The sequence below is a fragment of the Adiantum capillus-veneris genome, chromosome 14, assembly GCF_014529385.1.
Source record: "Adiantum capillus-veneris isolate H3 chromosome 14, ASM1452938v2, whole genome shotgun sequence".
Lineage (NCBI taxonomy): Eukaryota > Viridiplantae > Streptophyta > Polypodiopsida > Polypodiales > Pteridaceae > Adiantum > Adiantum capillus-veneris.
The window spans coordinates 59,161,181-59,185,975 of record NC_140944.1 but is presented as its reverse complement, the minus strand read 5'-3'; the positions used below and the strand labels follow the sequence as shown (position 1 = coordinate 59,185,975).

At 43.3% G+C, this 24,795-nt stretch overlaps 1 protein-coding gene across 1 annotated transcript in view; it reads right to left on the bottom strand.

The window, feature by feature from the left end:
• Positions 1 to 489: 489 nt before the first annotated feature.
• LOC147442451 (casein kinase II subunit alpha-2-like) overlaps positions 490 to 24,795 on the bottom strand; it is a 48,613-nt gene continuing 24,307 nt past the window's right edge. Inside the window, exons 3-10 of the mRNA XM_086528610.1 lie at positions 18,344 to 18,538; positions 13,461 to 13,618; positions 13,283 to 13,373; positions 13,141 to 13,206; positions 1,063 to 1,145; positions 923 to 990; positions 791 to 855; positions 490 to 702 (exon numbers count right to left, since the gene is read on the bottom strand). Of these exons, the coding sequence (XP_086384736.1) occupies positions 643 to 702; positions 791 to 855; positions 923 to 990; positions 1,063 to 1,145; positions 13,141 to 13,206; positions 13,283 to 13,373; positions 13,461 to 13,618; positions 18,344 to 18,538 (786 nt within the window). The 3' untranslated portion in view covers positions 490 to 642. The remainder of the gene's footprint in view (positions 703 to 790; positions 856 to 922; positions 991 to 1,062; positions 1,146 to 13,140; positions 13,207 to 13,282; positions 13,374 to 13,460; positions 13,619 to 18,343; positions 18,539 to 24,795) is intronic.

The window sequence follows — 24,795 nt, the reverse complement described above, 5'->3', positions numbered from 1 at the left end:
CAGCGGACAAGAGCAGGCAGTGATACCCTGCGATAACTGTTCTACATGGGTCGGTAGCTGCACAGAGGGCATCTCTATTGCAGATGGAATTGACCTTTCACAGCAGCTTCACAATAGAAACAGCAGTTAACTGTACATTTTCTAAGATCCTCTCCTGCACTCCATGTACATCTCAACATACAGATAATGCCCATCGCTCCATTGAAGCAACCAACAGGAGAACCCAATTGAGTCTGCGTCCGCCCATGCCATCAAACTTTATCCACTCTAACTTCCGCTAATGAACTACTCTCATATTAGCATGTTTGCCTCTGTCTAGTACACAACAGGACTTGCAGGGTGGAAGGCAAACAGGGACCATCGTTGACACAAGGCGCGCAAGGTAACTTCATGTGACAGTATAAATCCTAGGTAAACAAACTTCATGTCTCTGCCCAATTGAGAACACACTTCCATGAAGCCTTGCTATGGGGACGACACAATAGACACACCGAAAATCTTCTTCCCAGAAAATGACTCAAATCACTAGGCACCACAAGAAAATCCTGGATCCACAAGCAAGATCGACTACATGTCCCCTTGCAAAACAAAAGTGCAGGCTTGACAAGATACGACCATCCAAGATAAGGAAGAATGAATTCATCAGGAACTGCGACATGAGTGTGTCTCAGCCGCTCGAACTGGATTGAAGTACGGGTGCATCTAACCAAATTTGGAAAACACAACCAAGCTCAATGTTGATGACTTATCGAGCGGGTAAAACAAGTACATGCAATCCCAATGACCTTACCATGGCCTCGCGCGCAGTGGGCCTTTCCTGATGGTCGTATCGCAGAAGCTTGTCAAGAAAATCAACTGCCTGCAAGTGCAGTACTATTAAATACGAGGATGACAATCACTTGATAATTGGCATCAGCTCAACTTGCCTCAGGTGTGACTAGATGTTGATTGTCTGGTTTCATGAATTTTTGCCATGGTTTCCGACTATGCCTGTCACATGTATAAAAGAATGAGGGGTGGAAAAGAGGCCGTCAATGATCTTAGCCACAAGCTAGAAATTACCATCCAACCAAAGACCGCAGTTGGGGGTCTAGGTCAATGTGATATTTATCAAGATACGCATTTAGCTCTTCTGTCCCCAATACCTGTAGAAGGCACAAAATATGAAAAATCAGACACTAGTTTACCTTTTTTAGCTAGCTAAATGAGCCTCAACAGATATAGGCACAAACACGCCCACATGTATTTGTGCTTTTTTTCTCTTTTTTTTTTGGGTGGGGTGGGGGTTTTTTTACCTTTTTTTTAAGGGGGTGGGGGGGTGGGGGGGGGGGGGGGGGGGGGGGGGGGCCTAACCCTGCCCCCTCGCATCCCAACCGTAAACGCCCCTGACTACACCTGCCGCTGCTTGACCAAGTCTCTCATTTTGCTGCACGTTCTACAGATTTCGCCACCGTTCGCATTGCACCTTCCATCACAGCCCGCCTGTTCCCCACCGCTGTTCGCCTAAATCTGCAGTCTCCCCTTGCTGTCCACCCTATTTCTGTTGCGCTGTTGGGGGCTATTGTATATTGGCTCAGATTTTGCCTATAGTGACTGTGTGCGCCTAAATTTTTCCTTTCAATTTGCTGGCTCCAACAATTGCTGCCCGATCGAATGGGTTTTCATCTTGCCGTCAGCATCATACGCTGCGATACACATTGCCTTTCCTTAACAGGCTGCTGCCCACCTGCCACTTTGGGCAGGGTGATAGGATATCTAGCGTTTTGTTTGTGAACACGTGGCCTCAATTGGTAGCGGAAACCACTTAATTAGAGGTTTCCCCAATCCTGCTTCAACCGGGCTTGCAGCAAACCTCGCAACCAAAGTGAAACGAACACACGGAGAGGATCTCCCGGCTACACAGACCCCGCCTATAGACGCGTCGGACAAACCACCCGACCATAGCCACCATCCGGTAGCACCCCCGGATTGGGGCCAACGTCCAAGGACATAGGCGTGCACCTGTAAGACCGAGCATCCCATACCACACGGCCTCACCTCCTCGAGGTGACCTCGCCCAATCCTACCCTCATGGGCTAACCAATGGCACTCTGCCAATGGGCTACAAATAAGGCCTTGGTATCCCTTTTATAAAAGTGGCCAACCACATTGGCCGGATTCACACTACGTCGTCTCACACACCGGACGCCCATCCCGACGGTGCCTTAGACCAGATCCCCTCTCTTGTAAGCGGGTCCCCCCTTGAAAACCATTGATGTCCTCATCAATGAAGTCGGGATACTGAGCTTTCAAAGGGAGGTTTTGGAGTTGGTACAAACCATTTATGCAAAAGGGTTCCAAAACTCAAAAACGTAACTTAATGGACTTGTATTGGCATGTAGGTCCTGTGAACAAGCTCGCAAAATTTCCGGGTACTGAGTCTCCTTGGTTCTAAGACACTAATATGTAGCATATTGGCTCTAGAGGTTCATGTAGCATGTCCGCGTGGCACACAGAACCATGTGCACATGGCATCCCCTCCTGTTTAAGGTGAGATACGGGTACCGAGTTCCATGGCCTTCTTATACGAGACTATCGCCCTACGGGCCCGTGTCATTGACTATCGAGATTTTCTATTCACCCGGTTCTTTCCTTGAACTTTACAACACAGAGAAACTCCACAAATAAGCTTGTGATTGGAAATTACACTTCAAACAAAACATGGCTTGGGAGCTAGGGTGCTTCCAAGCAAACAGCAACACCCCGTAGGCCCCAAAGACCGGTGCCCCTTTCGGTATTTCTTTATTTTAATTGCATATAATCGATTCGAACGCTTTCATCTAGCTCTCACAACGCTGTAATTGCAGGTTTTTGACCCAATTTTGCCAACATAACGACGCAAAACCCCTGTAAGTCAAAAGTAGACGCCAAGGACAGTTTCCCATGCAATTTGGAAGCTCTCGTGAGCTGCAGGTCAACTTCAGCGTGCTGTAATTCCCTATTTTGACACTCTCATGTGCCCAAAGCCCTGTTTAAGCATCTCGAGGCTTTCCCGAGGCTCCCTTGGCAATGTCCTACAATTTAGGTGTAAAATCCTAAACCTGCAGAAAAACACAGCAGGCTGTAATTTTCTGTTTTGAATTGTTTTGGGCGGATCAAACACATCTATGCGTGTCACAAGTGCTCCCGCACGCAATGGGACAGTTCCCCTTTGAATCGTGAGTTTTCATGCCAAAACCTCTCCCACTACGCAATCCTTCGCGATGGAACTGAGCGTACCTATGGCCTTAGCAAACGCACATAAAACCCCCAAAATTGTACATGGTCAACTGAGAAGCCCAACTAGTGGGGCCTTACCATACGTGCAAAGGGGAGAGCGAGATGCACAAAGCAAATCATCGTGCTACATGAGACAACGAAGAAGGCAAGCTTTTCCATTAAAGGTGTGATCACCTACACCCCCTTCTCAAATTTGGGTGCCCCCTCTTGCTGATGACACTAGTAAATCCACCCAGAGCCGCCATGTGTCCACTTTGCCTCTTTGTCCAGTCATTTGTGACTTCAAAAAGAGGGTAATCAAGGGAAAGAAACCAGCAACTAAGGTTAGTGGTTTCCACAGCCTCGTGACATACCCCCCTCTTGAAATCGCAAACATCCTCGATTGCATGCCAGATATACATGCATAGATGATTTAGTGTGATTAGCACCCTTTTATTATCACATGTGTCCGGAAGAAAGTTCATGTAACATAGATACAAATGACTTAATGAAACCTTCATACTTTTGTCATTTCTATCTACGATAGAAGTGAGCGTTATCCCTTTAGCATTTGTAGAGCAACATCCACCTCTATTGCACTAAATCCGTATGTACATTGGATGTGCTAGCTCCATTATGACCCCTCTCTTGAGCACGGTGAGTTGGGGCATAGCTAGGTTGTAACCCAAAGACCCCTCTTTTGAGCACGTTGAATCGGGGCGGCATACCTAGGTTGTAACCCAAAGGCCTCAAGGTAAAGCTGCAACACGTTTGGTGACTCTAGCAGTCTACACTCTTCCAACGACTTTGCATCCATAGGTGGATAGTTCCTGAACTTCACCAAATACTGTCCTACAACTTTTTCCTTAACTTTTCTTTCCTTATCTGTCACAAACTACTGACATGTCAAGCCTTGAAGAATGGAGTCAACTTGCAGATCTCGACAAAGGGGCCTAAACCCTAGAAGAAGCAAAAGCAACAGAAACAGAAGAAAAAGAAGAAGCCGTAGAAGGATTTTACGCTGGCCTGCTGACGTGGTAGAGCCATACGGAATCCCGAATTTTACGTTGACATGCTGACGTGGCAATTGTACGAACGCCCGGGTTTCGATCTGACATGTGCTGACGTGGCACTGTACGAATTTTTGTAATTTGCCTTGGCAGCTTTTTACATCAACTTTTGGGCCGGTTGCTTTTGAGTTTAAAGCTTTTCATGTAAACTACTTTTAATGGCCAAGGGCCTTTAAATATGAGGCTAGGGCTCATTCTCTAGCACTCTTTTGGAAGGTGCAGAGTGTGGAGTACCGGCTTGTACTGTGTTGATGCAATATAAAGAAATATCGAAAGGGGCACCAATGTTTGGGGTTAATACTCTCTGGGATGGAATTTCGCCACTCCCTGTCACGTGCGCTCTCTCTCTTTCAGTTTCAATTGTTATTGAAGTGCTCAAAGTCTATTCAGCCTGCTCTTTTCTATTAGCACGTGGTGCCCGTCTTGTGACATTATCTGCCAAAATCTGCTCAAGTACCAAGATCTCATCAAGTTCCTTAACTTCTGGTTGATCCTCATTTGGCATGTCTTCTGGCACATCTCCCACGAAGGATCTTAGAAGACTCACGTAAAACGCATTATGCATCTTCCAATTAACAGGTAATTTCAGCCTATAAGCAACATCGCTAATCTTGTCAAGTACTTGAAAAGGCCCATAGTAACACAAGCTGAGTTTGGGAAATAACCTTTCCGTGCCCTTCACCTTTTTTAACCTTGCCTTTTCAAACAGTAACAGTACCCAATCACAATGTGAAAGAAAAAAATTCACGTCGGTGACGATCAGCAACCCTTTACTGCTTTGCTTGAGTCTTCTCCGAGGCAAGCTTAATTTTCTTGTACATTTCATCTATATTCTCAACATATCAATCTGGTTCGAAAATTTTGTCCTTGTGTGCAAAATGGAAGGAACCTTTTTGCCACCCTCAACAATCTCAAAAGGTGTCTTGCCTGTTGACAAATGCACCGTATTGTTGTACGCATACTCAAGCATAGGTAGATACTAAACCCACTTGCCCTTATTATCTGACACGGCATTTTAGTTCTTTTGATTGTCCATCAGTTTGTGGATGAAATGAGGAGGAAAACTTGAGCGCGGAGCCCATGTTTTCAAATAAGCCTCTCCAAACATAAACAATCGTGCCAGCTGATTAGATTTTATCTTCTTCCTGACAGGAATAAAATGGACATCCTTTTGAACCTACAAATAATGGTCCATATACCATCATTTCAAAGATAAAAACCATAGCAATACTTTCCCATGGCTTATCTGGAATAGGCAATGGTTGTAACAACCCTGGTGTCTTTTGCATGTCAAACTTAACCTTTGGGCAAACCACACATGCTCGCACAAAGGCATCTACATCTCTCCTCAAAGTAGGCCAATAAAAAGAATGTCTCGACCGCTTTTACAATCGCATCTATACGACGATGCCATGCATACGCTCGGACATGGCTTTCTTCCCCATAACCTTATGTCATAATGGCCTAGTGACACATAGGCTTCCATGCATCATCATAAAACCGTCCTTGAGGAGGTAGTCCTCATGGCGTAGCCCATCTTCCAACTCTTGAAAGATCCTTCCAACATCTTCATCAGTAGCATACAGTTCCTTCATGTCAAAGCTCGTGATGATAAGGAATTGACACAGCTGAAATTTGTGGCTTTCTTGATAACGCATAAACCACATTCCACATACATTATCTGAAAGTGGAACATGGAAAGAATGTTTGCCCATCACATATGCTTTTCGGATAACTTTGACTATGTCAAGAAGTATCGCAAAATCTAATGATCTGTTTGGACAACAAAAATCAACACCTAGAAGGTAGTGCCTCCAACTAGAAAGTGCATGAATCACATCCAGTAGCTCTCTCTCATAGATTTGAGTAGTCTTTTTTGGCCCTTGCAAGATTTTGCTCTCATAAAGTGCTAATGAGATCTAGCAAGACGATTACTGAATTTGGAAAGTCATCTTTTCTTTTAAGATTAAAAGCTGAAATGTATTTTTTGTAGAGCATGAAGGGGCAATCTTAGTAAAGTTCCTCATAAACCTTCTGTAGTAAGAGCATAAGCCCAAGAAGATAAGGACATCGTGCACAGTCTTCAAGTCTGGCCATGTCTTAATTGCTTCAACTTGGCAGAATCCATTCGGACACCATCCCATGACACTATGTGGCCAAGAAAGTGGATCTCCTTCAAGAAGAATTCGCTTTTCTTAGGATTGACAAGCAACCTAGCTCTTTGAACAGAATGGTCAAGTGACGCCTACGCTCCTCATCATTCTTTGAATAAACTATCATGTCATCAAAGAATATACCGACTAACTTTTGATGTGGGTGGAAAATCCGATCCATCATCCTTTTGAACGTAGCAGGAGTATTTGTAAGATCGAACGGCATCACTAAGAACTCATACAGACCAAAGGTCTTCCTAAACGCAACCTTATGCACATCCTCTGGCCTGATACAAATCTAATGGTACCCACTCTTAAGATCTATCCTGCTGAAAATTGCAGCATCCTCTAGTCGATCAAGAATAATCCTTAGGATAGGAAACCTGTTTTTTATGGTATTCTTATTCAACGCACGGTAATTAATACACATGCACCAAGAGCCATCTTTCTTCTGTACTAGAAGCACTAGGTAGCAAAATGGTTAAGAACTAGGTTGAATCAACCCTTTCTCTAGCAACTCCTCTACTTGGGTCATAATCTCTTTCTGTTGAGCCGCACTTATCCTGCAGGGAGGGCTATTTGGTGGGCTACAACCTGGCACCAAATCTATCGCATGATCCTCAGGCCTCTCCGGCGGCAACTGAGACGGTAATGAATCAAAAAAACGGTCACTAAACTCTCGCAAAAATGCTGACCTTTCTTCATCTAACACAGATAAATTTCACTGACAATGATCTAAAACATTACATGCAAAAATCAAGTACACCCAAGCAGATACAATAGGGACACAATCCCCTTTAAGCTTTACATCAAGAATGTGAGTTTTGTCCCTATGCTAAGAGGTGATCTTTTTGTTGGAGACATGTAGCACTCCATGTATATGGAACATCCATCGGATACCCAACAGCGCATCGCACCCTTCTAGTGGCATGATATAAAATTCATTTGTGTCCACATATGACTAAATATGCAGACGCAGCTTTTCAATGATAGGCATAACACACTCTTAATGGCCAGGACATGCAAACCCTGCCTCTGCTGTGTACCCCATCTCTTCGCCTTTGATGCCCAACTTGAAGGCCAGCTATGGTGAGATAAAGTTTGCTTTAGCACCTGGATCAGGGAAGATAAGTATTGTCTAGTCTCTGACTTTACCCCACGCTCTGCATAACTCACTGGCATCGGAGTTTGGCCTATCAACACCGCTGGCAGTAACATGGCCGTGGGTTTGGGCTCCTTCCCTTTCTTGTCCTCTTTGTCCTCTGAGTCAGCTACCTGCTAGCCTCCTCCTCTGGGGGACAATCTACAGCAAAATGGTCAGGCTGCTCGCATATAGATCATTTGATCTCAGCCATTAAAGCCTTCTTTTCCTCGAACGACTTGCATACAAAAGTCTTCCTTTTCTTTTTCTTGGCATGTCCTTCAAATGTCTAGCCACTTTGTTCTTTGTGCAGTAGTCTCAAAGCCCTTTAGGCAACCCACAACAATACTTCTCAATCTGCCATGTCAATGGCACAAACCTGTAGGAGGTTATTGAGAGCAACGCATTACAAAACCTCCGATTGTACTCCTGTAGGCTCTTGCAAGTAGCTGCAGTGAGTTGGTGCCAATCTGTCATGACATTGGCTTTAAATGCATTTGACAACCACGTAGATGCAAACATTTGCTTGAAGTATACCCATGCGGCGGATACTTGTCCTTGCATCAACAGTGTTGTCCACCATGTAAGCGCATTGCCTTTCAAGAAAGTGGCAACTTTCCTGACCTTGGAGTCTTCTGTAAAATTCCCCCCTGCATAAGCAATATCAAACTGCTGGAGGAAAGAGAGAGCCTTTGTCTTATTCTCAAAGCATTTGAAAGTATCAAATTTTACAATTGCACCACCTTCTTTCTATGCTTTTGGCTTTTCCAGTGCTCCCAAATTATCATAGGAAATTGTCTGTAACATGGACATTGTAATAGGAATCATCGGCGCCCCTTGGCCAATGACAATGTGTTGGTGAAAAACCAACCATGCCAAAATTGTCATGTGGCACCCCAAACTGGCTTTGATTGCACGGAAACCCTTGCTGCATGCCAATGTTACCATACATGGGGTTAGGCATCATGCCTCGCATACCCCCAAAGATTGTTTTTGGCATATATTGTTGGTTCCTAGGAACCAGGTGCATAACCAGCCACGCTCTCAAACACAAATTCACCCCCGAAATACCCAGGATGTACCGCGGGTGGTGGAAGAACCTATTGCATAGCCTGGAAACTGGTTCTTGTCCATTTAATGCAACACTAGGACTCTGAAAGGTGTCTTGTTGAACTTGTCCTTCTGAGACGCACAAGGGACCTGGGCTTGAGCCTCAACAAGCTCTCCTGCATGAGAAAGTTGCCTTGTTTGTTGTGACACAGGTGGCGCTTGCAGAAATTCCATAAACCTAGGTTCTGCACCAACCGAGAAAACAAATGTGTCCTGAAAGAATCCTCTTCTAGCTGTCCAATCATAAACCGTGGACCTTGTGGGGCATTCAAATTAACAAAAGATACAAACGGGGATGGCTATAAACTTTCGCCGATCTCTGGAGGGGGAACAACATGTCTGTCCTGTGAAGAGGAACTCTCTTCCCTGGCGTCATTTGTCCTCTCAACCATAGTGTAATTCCAAGTTCCTGTGCTCTATGTCTTCGCCTCGAACCAACCAAGACTCACTCTTTAAGGAAAAAGTGATTTTCTCTCAACGACGGAACCATGAAACTGGCTCGTAGGGCAGTAGACTTTAGCTTTCACCCGTTTCCAATCTTGAACTTTACAACAAACAAAAACTATACGAATAAGATTGTAATTGGAAATTGCACTTCACACAAAACACCGCCTAGAATAAAGAAATACCGAAAGGGGCGCCAATCTTTGGGGCCTTCAAGGTGTCGTTGTCTACTTGGAAGCACTCTAGCTCAGGGTGTTAAACACCATCACCTTGGTTTTACCAAGATTTACAGGCAATCCACTATCGTCTGCAACACAGTGTAATGCATCCAACTGTCACTGCATACCCTCTGGTGATTCAAAGATCAACACAATATCATCGGCATATAACAACAATGGGATCCACGTCCCCGCCAACTGGGCACCTCTATCACCCTCTCTGTCAATGTAATCAGACACCTCATCAACATACATACCAAATAGAGTAGAAGACAATGGGCAACCCTGTTTCACCCCAATGGTGGAGTGAACTACATCAAATATCCTCGCCGCGGTGCGTACATGTCTCATCACTGCTCTGTATAGAACCATAATCCCCCAAATCAACACTATGGGCACCCCCATCTCCTGCATTTTGCGCGGTACCATGTCAAATGCTTTGCAGAAATACACAAAACTACAATAAATCTGTCTCCCATGTGACATGCCCTCTACAATGATGGCTATGAGTGTCAAAATATGATCAAGAGTAGAGAAACCCCTCCTAAAACCGGCCTAGCCCTTTGTTCGTACACCCTCACCCTCTGCCCAATTACTCAATTGTTGCTCAAGATTGGATGCATACAACTATGCTAATGTGTGCCCAACCATAATAGTGCGGTAATTCCCATGCTCTGAAGTAACACCTCCCTTGAAGATAGGCACAATAGTAGACAACCTCCAAGTCTCAAGTAATCCCTCACACATGGCATGATTGAACAACACTGCAAGAACCTCTACCAACATATCTCTAGCATGTATAAAGTGCTTTGCTACTAGACCATCATGATCATATGCCCTGCTGGTTGTCAATGGCTCTCTTTACCATCTCAGTGGTATAGAAGGTGTTGGTAGGTGGGCATGGCTCTGTAGGATCTGGAAGGGGGTCCTGTCAAGGAACTGTATATAACGATGTCGCATACTAGCCCCACACATTAGGAGAAGTAATCACTTGGGGGGGAGAGCGCTCATGAAAGAATCGCCATGCCTCTCTTGAGTCTCTACTCAAGAACAGTTGATACAAGTCTCGCTCCATCTGGGCCAAATAAGCTCGTTTCTTCCGTCGCACAAGGCGCCAGGAAGCAATCCGAGATTGTCTATAAGTGAAGACTCCTAAAAGAAGATCTCTCTGGAGCTGGGCTCTCATCTCTCTGCACTCCTCATCATACCAACTATTCTGGGGCATGCTCCCAGAATGTCGCCTCCGACCCGGCTGAGTGTGTGGGTATTCCTCTGATGCTGCACCATACAGTGTCTCAGTCAGTAAAGTGGTGCACTCCTCCACTGAGAGACCAAGACTAGCTGTGCATAGACGGCTATAGATCTCTGTATAAACCGAGTCAGTCTTTGGTGTAAATGTATAACGCAAATGTGACCTGCCTCCTAATGTCCGGGTTGTACTATACTAAAATGAAACGGACAATGTCAAAAGAGCATGATCCACTGCTACAACCCACTGGTCTGGCTCCCACTATGAAATCCTAAATACCACCTACATCCAGCTCTCTAAGCATCTTATCTGCAGTGTCGTAGAAGACTCACTGAGAGTTGCCCGTTCGGGCATTGAAGTCCCCTAGGAGGATGATATCACCATCCCTAGAAAACTCCCATATATCATCATCTAGTATAGAGAAAGGCGATTGTTCTCTGGGTGCAGCATATAATGACGTACTAGGGGGAAGTAACATATGGAAATGTATAGAAATCGGCCTGTGTCAGCTATCAGTCTCACCCACATGTATCTAGCATGATCATCTCTCCATACAATATGTAGTAGTGGCTGTAACTTCTCCCTAAATAGCACTGCTGCTGCTCCTGAACCTCTACTTCCATGCTCAGATCTCACGACTGTCCTGTGGGCTGTCTCCCATTTGTATCCCACCACATGTGGCATAAGCTGTCCAGGGGCCTGATCAGTCTCTAAGAAGAAAACATTGTCCCTCTCGCTGAAACTGTCCTCAAAGGCACCAACGTCCAACCTCCTAGATCCATTACAATTCCAAGTAGCCATCTTTAGTGTGGTCCCATAGGTCTCACACCATCATGTAGAGTGCCGCTCTACAATCACCACCCGACCATCTCTATAAAAGGCTGTCTTTCCCTTCTCCCTTGCCACCGTAATCTCTGGCATTACCTCTCTCATATGCGCAAGCTGTGAGAGTGAGATCATCACCGAGGAAAACACCCGTCTTCTTGAGAGTAGGCCTCTTTTTCAAGAATTTCTTCTTCTCTTCCAAGGAGAGGAAGCGTAGTATAGAGCTCTAATTTTTGAAGATTCTCCCGGGCCACCACTCTTCTTGCCCACTCTCCATGCCTTTGTGTGTGAAGGCTTGTCCACCCCCATCATGGATGTGAGCATTGTGACCTCTTTTTCCACATTGTTTATGTCCTTGAGGCCGGTTACCCTCACATGTAGAGCCCGCATCCTCCTCCTTTGTTCCTCTTCGAGGGTCATGTTAATAAGAGTGGGTGTACAAGGAGCTTCCTTACCTTTCATTTTCTTGGTGACCTCAATCCATTTTTCGGCCTCTTCTACTTTCTTTTGTGTTGCGGAGATGATCGCGGCCCATGACTTCTCCTCATCTTCCTTGATAATCTGTATTTCTTCTCTCATGGTATTCAATTCTTCCATCATGGATGGCTGAATTACGCCTTCTTCGAGCCGCCCACTTTTTGCTGCAAGAAGTTCACTTTGGAGAGTTCGGATTGTGGCTTCTTGTGAAGCTGCTTGCTCTTCGACTCGAGAAATCCTTTCGCATAGGTTCTTCTTCTCCTCTTTCCATTCCTTCATCTTTTGAAGAAAGGTTGCCTCCATCTCTTTCTTCCACTCCTTCACTTCAACTTGAAGTGTTGATATCCGCTTGTTGGTAATCGAGAACTTCATGTTGAGAGGGAGGCGGGCTATAGCCACTGAACAGTGAGAGAGAGTCCAAACCCATGTGGGGTGGGGTGGGTGGAGAGAGAGAGAGAGAGAGCTTTTCAAAATTGCCTTGAAAAAGTGCACCAAGATTAAACTTGCCCCACGCTTATACCACTACCTGAAAGCAGGCAGTGCCAACAAGACTCACGAACACATCATGCCCAACTCAGCCCTCTACCAAGAACCTCCAAAATTCACCTTTTTGTCTTTAATTGTTCTTTTAGCAAGTCCTTTCTCACTTGGTTGTTAGAAATTTGAAGCGTAAATTGAAAATGTAGATTTATTGTTTCATGCTTTTTTTTTTAAATAAAAAAATACGTATTTGTTCCATTTGTAAACACTGTACTTTTCATACATCAAAACTATGGTGGAAATACGCACCTCCTCAATCCTAAGTCCTCTCAAAGGAAAATATGAACTCTCTTGTTCCTCAACTCTGCACCCATGGCATCACAAAGCTTGAAGCTCCTTGTGTTCTCGATTGAGAGACACGAACTTTACATCCATCAAACCACTTCGGATGCAAGGCTGGCCTTGTTTTGTTCAACCACTGGACATTGTGATAACTAGTCTTGGCTCATGTGCAGCAATTTCCCTTACCACCGGTACAAAGCCATATCATGGAAATTTATATCCTGTTGCTTTATCGTGTTTCCTCTTTCATTGATGTGCAGAAGTTTACGTGGTGCAAGTTTAACCCATGATTGTGGGTGCGGCGCTCTTACCACAATGGAATCACCTTGTATGAGAGAGAGAGAGAGAGAGAGAGAGAGAGAGAGAGAGAGAGAGAGAGATCCTTGCTCCTCACCTTAACAATCTTCACCAATTGGTCTGCATTATCATGCCCATAGAAAAAGGGCTCCTTTTGAAAAATCTGGAACCATGATATTCAAAAAAGTATCATATAACTAGACCTGGAATCGAAGTTAGGAGCCTCATAAGACGCTTACCATCCCAGCAAACATGCAACCTAAACTCCACATGTCCAGTGAGTAGTCATAGTCCTGTAAATCTACAAGAAGTTCAGGACCTTTGAAATACCTGTATAAAGAGCCAAAAGCATGACGATCATAATTACAAAATATCATGCAAAATAAGAACAGCCCAGATACTGATAACATCGTATACCTTGATGCTACACGAACATTATAATCGGTGTTAGGGTGGTAAAACTCTGCCAGGCCCCAGTCAATCAACCGTAGCTTGCGCTGCTCATGATCAATCATGACATTATGGGGTTTGACATCACGATGCATAATTCCTTGTGAATGACAAAAATCAAGAGCCTGCAAACAGCCAACTAGAAGTTAGACTAGGACATCACAGTATTCATTAACAAACGAACCCTTTCATGGCTGTGTTACATGCTACCAATTACTCTATCATAAATGGTATACACAATAAAAATCTGTAGGTCGAAGCAGATTTGTTCAACTTGCACAGATAAGCCGACAAAACTCCTCATAATGAAGGCTACAATGTAAGCAAACAATCTACTAAACTTGGCTATTGTATATGTGAAGATACACACATACACTAGAAGAATAAAATACCATACAATCTGTCAAAGAAACTGTGTGAATCCAGGATAAGCCCAGATTCACCCTTAAAGGAAAGTGCAAGGTATAGACCCATGGTAGTCATGAACAAGACAATATAACCATCAGCTCCATCATGCATAGTATTGACTAAATACCTTGACATCCCCACGAACTCGTCCGTGTCCAATAGTGGGTATAGAACTAGGTATCAACATATGCTCCCAAACACAACACACACCACACGCACGCACACATGAGCATACATCAACACAAAGTGCAACGTACCGAGTTTCTGTCATGACTCCGAAGATCAAGGGCAGACTCAGTCATAATGAAGCCTAGCACTAAAAGAAGCATTGAATCGGAAAAAGTAGCACAAAAATGAGGTAATTGATAGGGTATACGCACCACAAAAGATACAAAGAATTAGCACAATATCAGCTGATCATAACTCTGACAAAAACTTCACAATGTGAAGTCTGCATGTCTGCTACACGACTAAAAAATATACCTAGATAAATCCAGGATAATCCCAGATTCATCCTTAAAGGAAAGTGCAAGGTATAGACCTATGGTAGTCATGCACAAGACAATATAACAATCAGCTCCATCATGCATTGTATTGACTAAATACCACGACATCCCCACTAACGTCGCCAGTGCCCAATAGTGGGTATAGAACTAGCACTAACATATGCTCCCAAACACAACACACACCGCACGCACGCACACATGAGCATATATCAATACAAAGTTCAACGTACGGAGTTTCTGTCATGACTCCGGAGATGAAGGGCAGACTCAATCATAATGAAGCCTAGCATTTACGTGATGTCCATAAGTATTAGGACGTATCAACCTAGGACGGTCACTCCAAAACCTGGAAAAGAAAGGCCTAAACAAGCAAGGTACATACAAAGATTTGGCTTAGGTTGTGTCCCGCACATGCAGACAAGCTAAGGCATGCCATTTACAATCATAACTGCTTTTGCACACCTTTGGTACAAAAACCTTGTTGACAAACCTTTATAAGGTCAAAAAGGTCTGAACTTAGAAACTGTCAAACATTAAATCATTTGCACAAAACATAAAACGTGTAATAATGAGAGATCTATATAAAAAAGTGTAAAATGTAAGTTAAGTCCAAAATTTGAAGACTACCTATAGTATACACTTTTTAATACTAAAATTTGTAAGTAATACTTAAAACGAATAAAAACGACAGGTAAAAATAGCAATCGAAACTATATTCATCTCTTTCACAAAAATCTCACTTTTAAACCACCCCCCCCAAAAAAAAAGAGAAAAGGTATGTTGACATTCAAGCCCGTTACAAGACAAACTCAAAGCAGATATAATATATTTCAAACAATTTCCAAATAGTATTCTCAAACAGGTTTCAAAAAGTGTTTAAATACAAAGCAAAAGCAAATATTGTTCGGGGTTGGTTTCCATACGTCGGACTCGAAGCAATTGCCTTGCCATCCTAGTTCAAGGTCATGGTTCTATAGCGGATATGAATGGTAGCATTGTTTTTATAATGCAAAGGCATTCCCACAAGCGCATCACAATGCCCCAAATTCATGACGTGAAAGTCAACCTTGCCATGGTACCCTTGAATGGTGATAGGAAGGGAAGGAATAAGAGGAACAATCCTATACCTAACTCTGATTCAATGCCTCCAACAAACTGGTCGTACTCAAAGTCTATGTTCTTTAGATATTCTGGTTGGATGAAAATTTCAGTGGCTCCAAAGTCGAAGAAGATAGTGTTTGTGGCCACGAATCTTTCCATAAGCTCGGCATGATTCTTTAAAAGTAGTAAGAGTATAAATGTCTGGAACAAGTCCCACTGTGGTTCTAGCCTTCTTGGCGGGAGGTTGCTCAAGGTCCCCTCTGTGTGGACAAACATAGGAAGTGCGTCCCGTCTAGAAACATTCGAAGCACCTGCCTTCTTCTTAAATAGTTTCTCCTTGACGACCAGTAAGGCAAGGTCGTACAAGCAGAGACGAAGTGTCACAAGGATCCCTAGAATTAGAACGTTGTGGTCAAGAACTTTCTCTAGGGGCTAGTTCATCTTCAGACACAATCTTCGAAACTTGAAAGGTTAGACCCTCTACTCATGTCATCTCTCCCACACATAGATGTGCATTTGTAAAACTGACTCGCTAAAGAGAACTACTTCATAAAACCAACAAACTGAGTTTCTTCTATAAATCTCCAAAGTTCATGGACAGACTCACTCATAATGAAGACAAGCAAAGGCGTAACAAGGGCACAAGTACAAATACAATAAAGAAAATCAAAATGCAAATGAGTGAGTCACTAAGCTGGATAATAAGTAGGCTTGCAATGGTTCAATTTCCTAATCCCTCCCAACTTATAAAGTTGTCAGGGACTTGCCAAGACGCCCAAATTCCATTTTGGTGCACACAAGCTTCCATACTCATAAGAATTCCGTGCTAACTCGCCGATCAATCCCCGACTGACTGACCTAGATTCCCAATGTGGGAAACCCGTTTGGCTGCAGCCGTTTCACACTAGCCATGCAATGTCCACTTGCACCTTTTCAAGGGTTCCGAGGAAAACAAGCAAAAATAAAATAAATAAAAATAGGAAAATTTACCAAAATACCCTTGTAATTTGTAAATTACCAAAATATCCCTAAAATGTCAAAAATTCCCAATATACCCTTGCATATTTTTCAATTGGATTTGCCCCAATTTTTGCGTAGTCTAATGTTTATGACAATGGACATCTATCTTTTAGAGTCTTAGACAAAATTATTTACCAATGAACTCACAAATAGAGGCATCTGTATTCAAAAATGACGAATGTTTTCATCTAAAGAGCCCTCAATACCATCTGAAATCCTAGTTCTATCATCTTCTATATAGAACCGATCTTCCTATGAAGACTTGCAAAAGAAATTGCTTTTAGAGATGTTTGTGAGATTCATTAAAGGTATTTTGGGAATTTTGGCAAAATTGAAGGGCATTTTGGGAATTTTAAAATTTGAGGGGTATTTTGGGAATTTCCACAAATTACAAGGGTATTTTGGTAATTTTCCCATAAAAATATTTAGTACCATATTTAAAGAAGGCAACACGAAAAATACACCTCCTAAGTCGTGACACTCTACCCACTGAAGTGTGACTATATGTTGGGAGTGCACAATTTTGGTTTTTTTTTTTTTACAAAGGTTTTTTTTTTTTTTTTTTTTTTGGGGGGGGTGGGGGGGGGGGGGGGGTGGGGGGGGATCACTTTAAAAAGGTGACTCCACCTCCCTTACTGCCTCAGGCCTGTAAGAGGTCTCTCTATGGCGTTGGATGTCAGATAACAAAACCGCCCCACTCCGTGCTGGTTTGCTCCCTCAAATAGCTAGCCTAGAGAGGCTCCCCAAGTAGTGTGGGTATCTCTCACTAATAGAGGTATATACTCTTCTCACAAGTAATGCTCCTTTCTCTTCACATCCTCTCTCCATAGGGCAACTTCGGATGAAAATGCCACATGAGCATGAGTGCCACTTGTGTGCACATACATCGCCGACACAGCTGAGGGAAATATGCATCCCTTACGTGCGGGCGGGCCTAGTGACAAAACAGCCCACTCCCTAGCAAGCTCCTGGGGATTCAAAAGCCACCACCGGATAGAGCGTGAGATAGTAAAACCACTAATCTAGAGAAATAAAAAAACAGAATGTGACACAATTTCAACAAACTAGACTTGCATTAGGTAGGGCTCTCACAAATCTAAATGATTATGAGCATGTATATAGCACTAGTGTGCTTTGCATAACTCGTCATTTACAGACCAAATCAGCTTTTTTACATAAGAACACAAATGGGTCCACATTGATGGTTATACGTCTTAATTGTTCATAGAGGATTAACTAGGATGCTAGAAAACCTAAATCTCAATCAAAAGGAGGTCTTACCGCTAGACCGGTAGCTATATCCAAATAACTGTCTAAACCCTTACAATTTATGGTTATATAATACAGAATCAACTACACCATAATCATGCAATACATCATTGAGTAGCTAAAGCATCAGGCATCATGCACACAATCTCTCATCTTTTGAATTTCTTTTGGCTTAGGGTTGGACGACATTAGTCACAAAAACCTGAGCCGCAGCCTAAATAGAAGATGAGAGCAAACCGCATTGGTCATCCACAACAATCAGCCTCATCATGCATAGGAATAACGCGATAATATTACACAATTTTAACTTCAAATGCCTCAAGAAAGAAACCATTCAAAAAACAATCATATGCCACAAAATTTCAAAATGGAAGAAGATGCACAGTGGGAAACTTGAACAGCAACGTTTTCCATTTGATCACAAGGGTAAGAGGGTTGTGCCATGGTAAAAGACAACATTAATAGAAGATGAGCTTCAGTGGCAAAAAATTTTGAGGAATTCTGATGTTGCAGCAGTTGATGTTGAGAATGTATGTAGTATCGTACCTTCAAAAGCTCAAAAATGTAGTAGCGTATGTCGAAGTCTGTTAATGTCGGATAGAGAACCTTAAAATCTCTATTATTCACATACTCAAAGACAAGGCTTGGGGTTTTTGACTGTTGATCACGAACAATATCCAGAAGTTTAATGACATTTGGGCCTCCACATAAGTTTTGCAAAATCTTTATCTCTCTCTTGATCTGCAAAAACAAAAAAAGCACATGAGTAAAAACACAACAAAACAAGTGGCACCACAACTCTTCTTGTACTTACAAGATCTTACAAAACTAAACTCAAGGAAATTTTCGACCAATTTCACAAACGAAGAGCCTAATTCAAAAACAGCCGTTGTACTTTTAACAAAATAACTGAAACATAATGCATTTCAGTGAAATAAAAAACGGTCCAACAAGAACCCTACAGCCACTTTTGTGACTATAAGTTACCTTTCCATAAAATCAAATGCTCTCAATTCAAATCGTAATCTATCCAAGGGGTTTCAACCAAAGCATTTAAAGTTCAAATAAAACAGGCGAAAACCATTTGCAAATGAAACTGCCATTTTTCAAGATGTCCAAGCTCAGGTACAATGAGACAAGAACCACTTATTGTGATGATGTCACATGTTTCTAAGTACCTTTAATTTTCGAAGGTATACATGGACGTGTAGGCGGGTTCCTACTCTAAATTAGCTTCATCTAGAAGAATTATATATCTAAAAAATTATTGGAAATAATTAGATCCATATAAGCGGGAGGGTTTTCTTACTTCAAACATCTGAGTACAAATATTTCTAGTGCATCATTCAAAGGAATGACGAGAGCATTCTGAACAAGAATATTTTTAGGCCACTAAGAACGGATACTTCTGCTACGTCACATTGGATGTACTTCCATAAGAAGTATTCAACCATCCGGAACGGACATATCTGATGCGTGATGGGATGGGTGACATAAAGCATCACGAAGGAGTTGTTCCGTAAGTTTGATGAGAAACGATAAAGTGATGGGTATTCTTGATGTGTCAATGGTTGGTGACGGGAGTATCAGATAGGTAATATTCCATAGTCAGGAGGAATTTCGAACTAAGTAAAGTTGTGCACAAGAGATGAGACCAGCATTTGTCTATAGATGGATTATGAATAAGCTTTGAGGAAATACAGCTACTTTCTAAAAAAGAGAGTTGCTTTTCAAGAAAGCACATGCTTTTACGTGAAGGAGTCTATGTTGGCATTGCATCTATGCATGAGATTGCATCCAAGGATGCCTTGGATGCGTTTGTATAAGCATAGTTTTCAGCCTATAAGTTTTTATTGAGTTTTGAACAGATTCATACCATTTTTAAATTTGGCTTGCCGCCCACTTACTGAGCGGGCGGGCAGCCATCTGCAAATTTAGAGCCAAAATCAGAGTGCCCCGGGCCCTCAAACCATCCTGCTTTATATAGCACAAATCATGCCCCTTCCCCCTCTTCTTGGCATGGGCAGCAAGGCAGCATTCTCTCCCCCCTTGTCTCCCCCTATTCTAGTAGGGCAAATCACCTCTATTCTTGCCAGCTACCAAAGCCTAAAAAAGCAAAGGAGGAGCAGAGGGCACAAGCCTCGGTAGGAGAAAAGCGCTTTGGTAGGTCCGCCGGATAAGTTGGTTAAGGGCCCTCGATGCAAAATGGATAGAGGAAAAGAACATTGCAAACTCTCTTCAACGAGAGTTGCACCTTGAAGCTTTTGGGTTATAAGCAGTGTCTATACCAAAAGTTACCAATGAATCAGCAAGTTCAATTTGGTGTGGTGCAAACTGCAAGAGGGGAGCCATTCCACTCCTTTGTCACAAATTGCCTAGATTGAATAAAGTCACTAATTACTCTTTGAGATTTTAGGGGTACTAACAGGCTGACAGTATTTTGTGGGATGACTTTATAAACAGATGTGCACTGAATTGGAAACTTCCTTAGCTGAATTGAAAACATGTGCACTTTCATGTGTGTATAGAGGCATGTAGAGAAAGATGAAATGTTTGCAGCATTTTGTCTAATGAATGATTTGAACTTAGTACATCTAGACATCTATAGAGATAAGCAAGATTTCAATGTGATGGCTAAGTGAATAAGAACTGATCGATACCTGAATGAGATTCTAATGTATCAAGATGTCTGTCTAGATGAGATGATTGGATACTCGTGTAAGTGAATCAAGAGTTTCGGAAGGATGGGATGGTTTCACAGGTAATCTAGGTGCATCAAGAGTTCCGGAGGTATGAGATGGCTCGATTGAATGATTGAAAAACGATGTTCATTGTGACCTAAGTGTGCGATTTTATGAACCGCATGCTATGTGGATGTACTGTCTTATGGGGAAGGTCATGGGTATAATTTGCTTGATTGACATATGAAAAGAATTCGCTTTTTGTGCTAGCTATGCCATGTGGCAAGCTGTACGATTTTCGCTTTTTACACCGATAAATTTTGACAGTTTCTACGCTAGCTTTTTTGAGCAGATGTTTTTGGGGTTAGGGCTTTTGGGTGAAGTGCTTTTGGGGCTCTTCCTTTGGGCATCCCTTATACTATTTATAAGGACCCTTGGGGCCCTCACTCTGCAAAGTTGCAAAGTATCTGGACGCAGAGTCTCATAGAGGACCCTCAAGAGTTACACCTTCAGACGACTCAATAATAAGAAATACCGGAAGGGGCGCCAGGCTTTAGGGCCAGTGCATCTGGGCACAAAACTCCGTCGTGCCGCATCTCTCTCTCTCTCTCTCTCTCTCTCTCTCTCTCTCTCTCTCTCTCTCTCTCTCTCAAAATTCAGTGATTTTGCAGTTTCTCTTTGTGTTGCTATTGACTTCTTGCTTGGAGTGTCCAAGCTTGTAACATAGGATTCTTTGAGAAGGCAACAAGAGCGAGATGCTCAAGAACCTAGAGAATCCGAGGAGCGGAACGCTCAACATCCACAAAGCCGATTACTCAGCAAACTTAAGTTGACAACCCATAGGTGTATGACTTGGATATGCATGTATGTGTGTATGTGTGTATGACTTGGATATGCATGTATGTGTGTATGTGCATGTAATGCATGTTAGCTAACAATCGATTTTCAAACCATAATATCAAAGGCACACTGAAAAACAAAAGTTAGGAAGCTAGAATTTGACAAATTTAGAGTCAAGAATTTATAAGTAAAAACAACCAAACGAAATGATGTTTGAGAATGATAGCTCATACTTGTGCCTTGGACCCTTGCGGTTATTTGCGAGGGGAGTATTGAATGTTTGAAAAGTGTTGTTTTTTCTCATGGCCCGGACCCTGGTGGTTATTTACGGGGGGAGTATTGTTGTTGTTACTCATGGCCCGGACCTGGATGGTTATTTACGCAGGGAGTATTAAGAAGTCTGAGAAGTGGTTACTCTTAGCACCTCCAAACGACGGAGGCTACGGTCTTCGCGGCGTTTGGTTGTAAAGGGCCTCTATATCTCACGGCCCGGTGTCATAAGACGGGCACCACGTGCCAATAGAAAAGAACGGACTGAACAGACTTTTAGCACTTCAATAACAACTGAACCGAGAGAGAGAGAGAGAGAGAGAGAGAGAGAGAGAGAGAGACGAAACGCGACACAGAGTGGTGGAATTCCACCCCAGAGAGTATTGGCCCTAAACCTTGGCGCCCCATTCGGTATTTCTTTATATTGCATCAACAAAGTACAAGCCGGACCTTCTCCTGGAAGCATGCCAAAGAATGAGCCCTAGCCTCATATTTAAAGGCCCTAGGCCCCAAAAGCAGTTTACAGTGAAAAGCCTTCAAACTCAAACTTCTGGTCCAAAAGCAATGCCAAAAAGCTGCCAGCGTAAATTACGGAATTCCGTACAGCAGTCAACGCAAAACGAGGAAATCCGTACAGCCTCCCACGTCATCATGTCAGAGTAATTTCTAGAATTTTTGTACAGCTGCCACCTCATCAACTGTTGCGCAATTCTCTCTGTGTGTGTGGGTCTTGCTTTATTTTAATCCTTTATGTCACTTGGGGCCCCATCAGATAGGGTCCCTATAAGTTGGTAGGACTTCTTCTTCTGTTACTTGTTCTTCTTAGGGTTTAGGCCCCTCGGCCGGCAGCTGTAAGTTGGCTCCATTCTTCAGGGCTTTGACACGTCAACAGTTTGTGACATCTCCCCTTCTTGAAAGAGAGTAATAGTCCGCGATTATAGCATTATCCACAAAACAACTTATTATTGATCAATGCAAAGTACAACTCCCGAGGGTCCTCTGCTCTCAGACTCTATGTCCAAATGCTCTGCAGAGTGAGAGGCCTAAGGGCTCTTATAAACTTACAAGGGTTCCCCAAACAACAGAGCCCCAAAAGCATCAGGTTCAAAAGCAAAACACACCAAAAGCTCTAGTCTCCAAAAGCTAGCACTGAAAGCTACAAAAGCTGGCAACATAATTTATAGAAATCCGTATAGTCCTGCCACGTCAGCATGTCAATGCATTTTACAAAAATCTCTTTCAGGGTTCAAGCTTATGTCGTTTAGGGTTTGGGCCCCATGGCCGATGCTTCATAAGTTCTTCAAGTTAGTCCAATCAGTTTCTCTCATCCACTCGGCCATTTCTCTTCCAGTTGGTCATGCCACATTTTCACTTTGTGACATTCCCACCTCTTGAAATAATTATAATCTCACCCTCGATTACGCCTGCAAAAACAGCCAAAGGACTAAAACTTTCTTCGGTAGACACTGACTCTATGTACTCATGCACTAGACTGTTAGAGTTCATCTTCCTATCCGATGGTAGCTCTTGTATCTCCCAGGAGCAGATTAGGGAGTGAGGGTTGTTTTGTGGTTGTGGTAGACGTACCTATTCTCGGCGGTGCACATCATGGTATTGCTCACCCGATAGGCTGGCATGAGGCAGGACCCCTGTTCCTAGGGTTTCCCGGGGTCAGAGTCTGGAGTCATCTGCACTTAGGCCACTAAATATGTCTTCCAGGTCACTTTTAGTAATTTTACGTATTTATTAGCCATTTTAGCCAATTTCCAGAATTGTGGGGTTTTCTAGCTGAGTAGGGCAAACTGGAGTTTGTCCTATATAAGGAGTCCCCCCCCCCTTGTACTTTTGGCAAGTTGTTGAATGCAGATTACCAACATTTGGGCTCTCTTCTTTGCTAGCGTTCTCTCTCTAACTTTTGGCACATTCTCTCTCTAGCGTTTTGTGCAGGTGGTGACCTCAGCTTGCGATCTCTCTCTCTGCCCTAGCGCTTCCCTTTCTAGCCTGTTATCACCGCTCCGTAGTGGTTGTGCATCCCCGGCAAGATCCGGTGCCCGTTCAATGGGCGGTACGTGCTTGTGCCTACACAGCAAGGAGATTCATTGCAACAGATTCGAGATCTATTGGCTACCCGTCACAGAGAGGTGTCTCAATCGCAGTTACAGACAAGTTCCTCATCCGATTCACCATTGACATGGTATCAAAGCCAAGGCATGGTCTTGAATCGGATTGGTGATTTGCACGACATTGGTTTGCTGGTTTTTTCTGATTTTTCACTCTTTTGGGGCTGATTTCAGCTTTAGTGAACAGATTTGCAGATTTCCTCTCTTCCACTTCAACCTAGCTGCTTCACATGCCCAAATTCTCCAACACATTGGATAAGAGTGATGACTCTGACACATTTTCAGCCCATGGTGATGAAGGACACCAAGAGGATGGGATCGGCGGCACTGACCACACTGTCAATGACGAATGGGGAGATTGGTCCCAGTTCTATTCCGGAGTAGGTGATCAACCAATCACGATACCTACACTTCCTACCTTTCCCTCAGATCGGCGATTGAATGGAGACAATTATGCCATTTGGAAAGCAACCATGATGGCGGTCTTTGACTCTTACAAGCTTGGGGGATTTGTCTCAAGCAACTTTCAAAAGCTAAAGGACTCTAAGGGAGCGAAGTTATGGGAAGGAGTAAATGCCCAGATCCGGTCTTTTATTATCCTCAACAGTTCACCCGCAGTGATTGGCCACATTAGGCTAAGTTGATGTGGGATCAGCTTTCTTCTCTATATGATCGAGTCTCTCCAATGAAGCGGATAGCCCTCGAGGTGCAATTGAGAACCTTGGATGCGAAGAACACTTCCATGCAGGATCATATCAACAAGATGCAAGAGCTTCAAGAGGAGATACTTCATATGGGAAAGCTTATCAGTTCGGAGGACATGGCCATTCAACTTTTGACTCAATTGCCTCCCCAGTATACCAACTTCTACTCTTCCTTGATTACCAGTGGACGCCTGAATACTATCACTCAGGAGGAGCTACTTCCAATGGTTTTAGACCAAGAGGAGCGGCTCCAAAAGGGGAAGAAGTCAGGCTCCAAAGCCTTGACCGGTTCTTCCAACAACAACAATAACAAGAAGCAGAGGGGTAAGAAGAGAAGCACCAACACCGAAGACAAGAAGAGTGATGTTGAACGTGATGCCTTG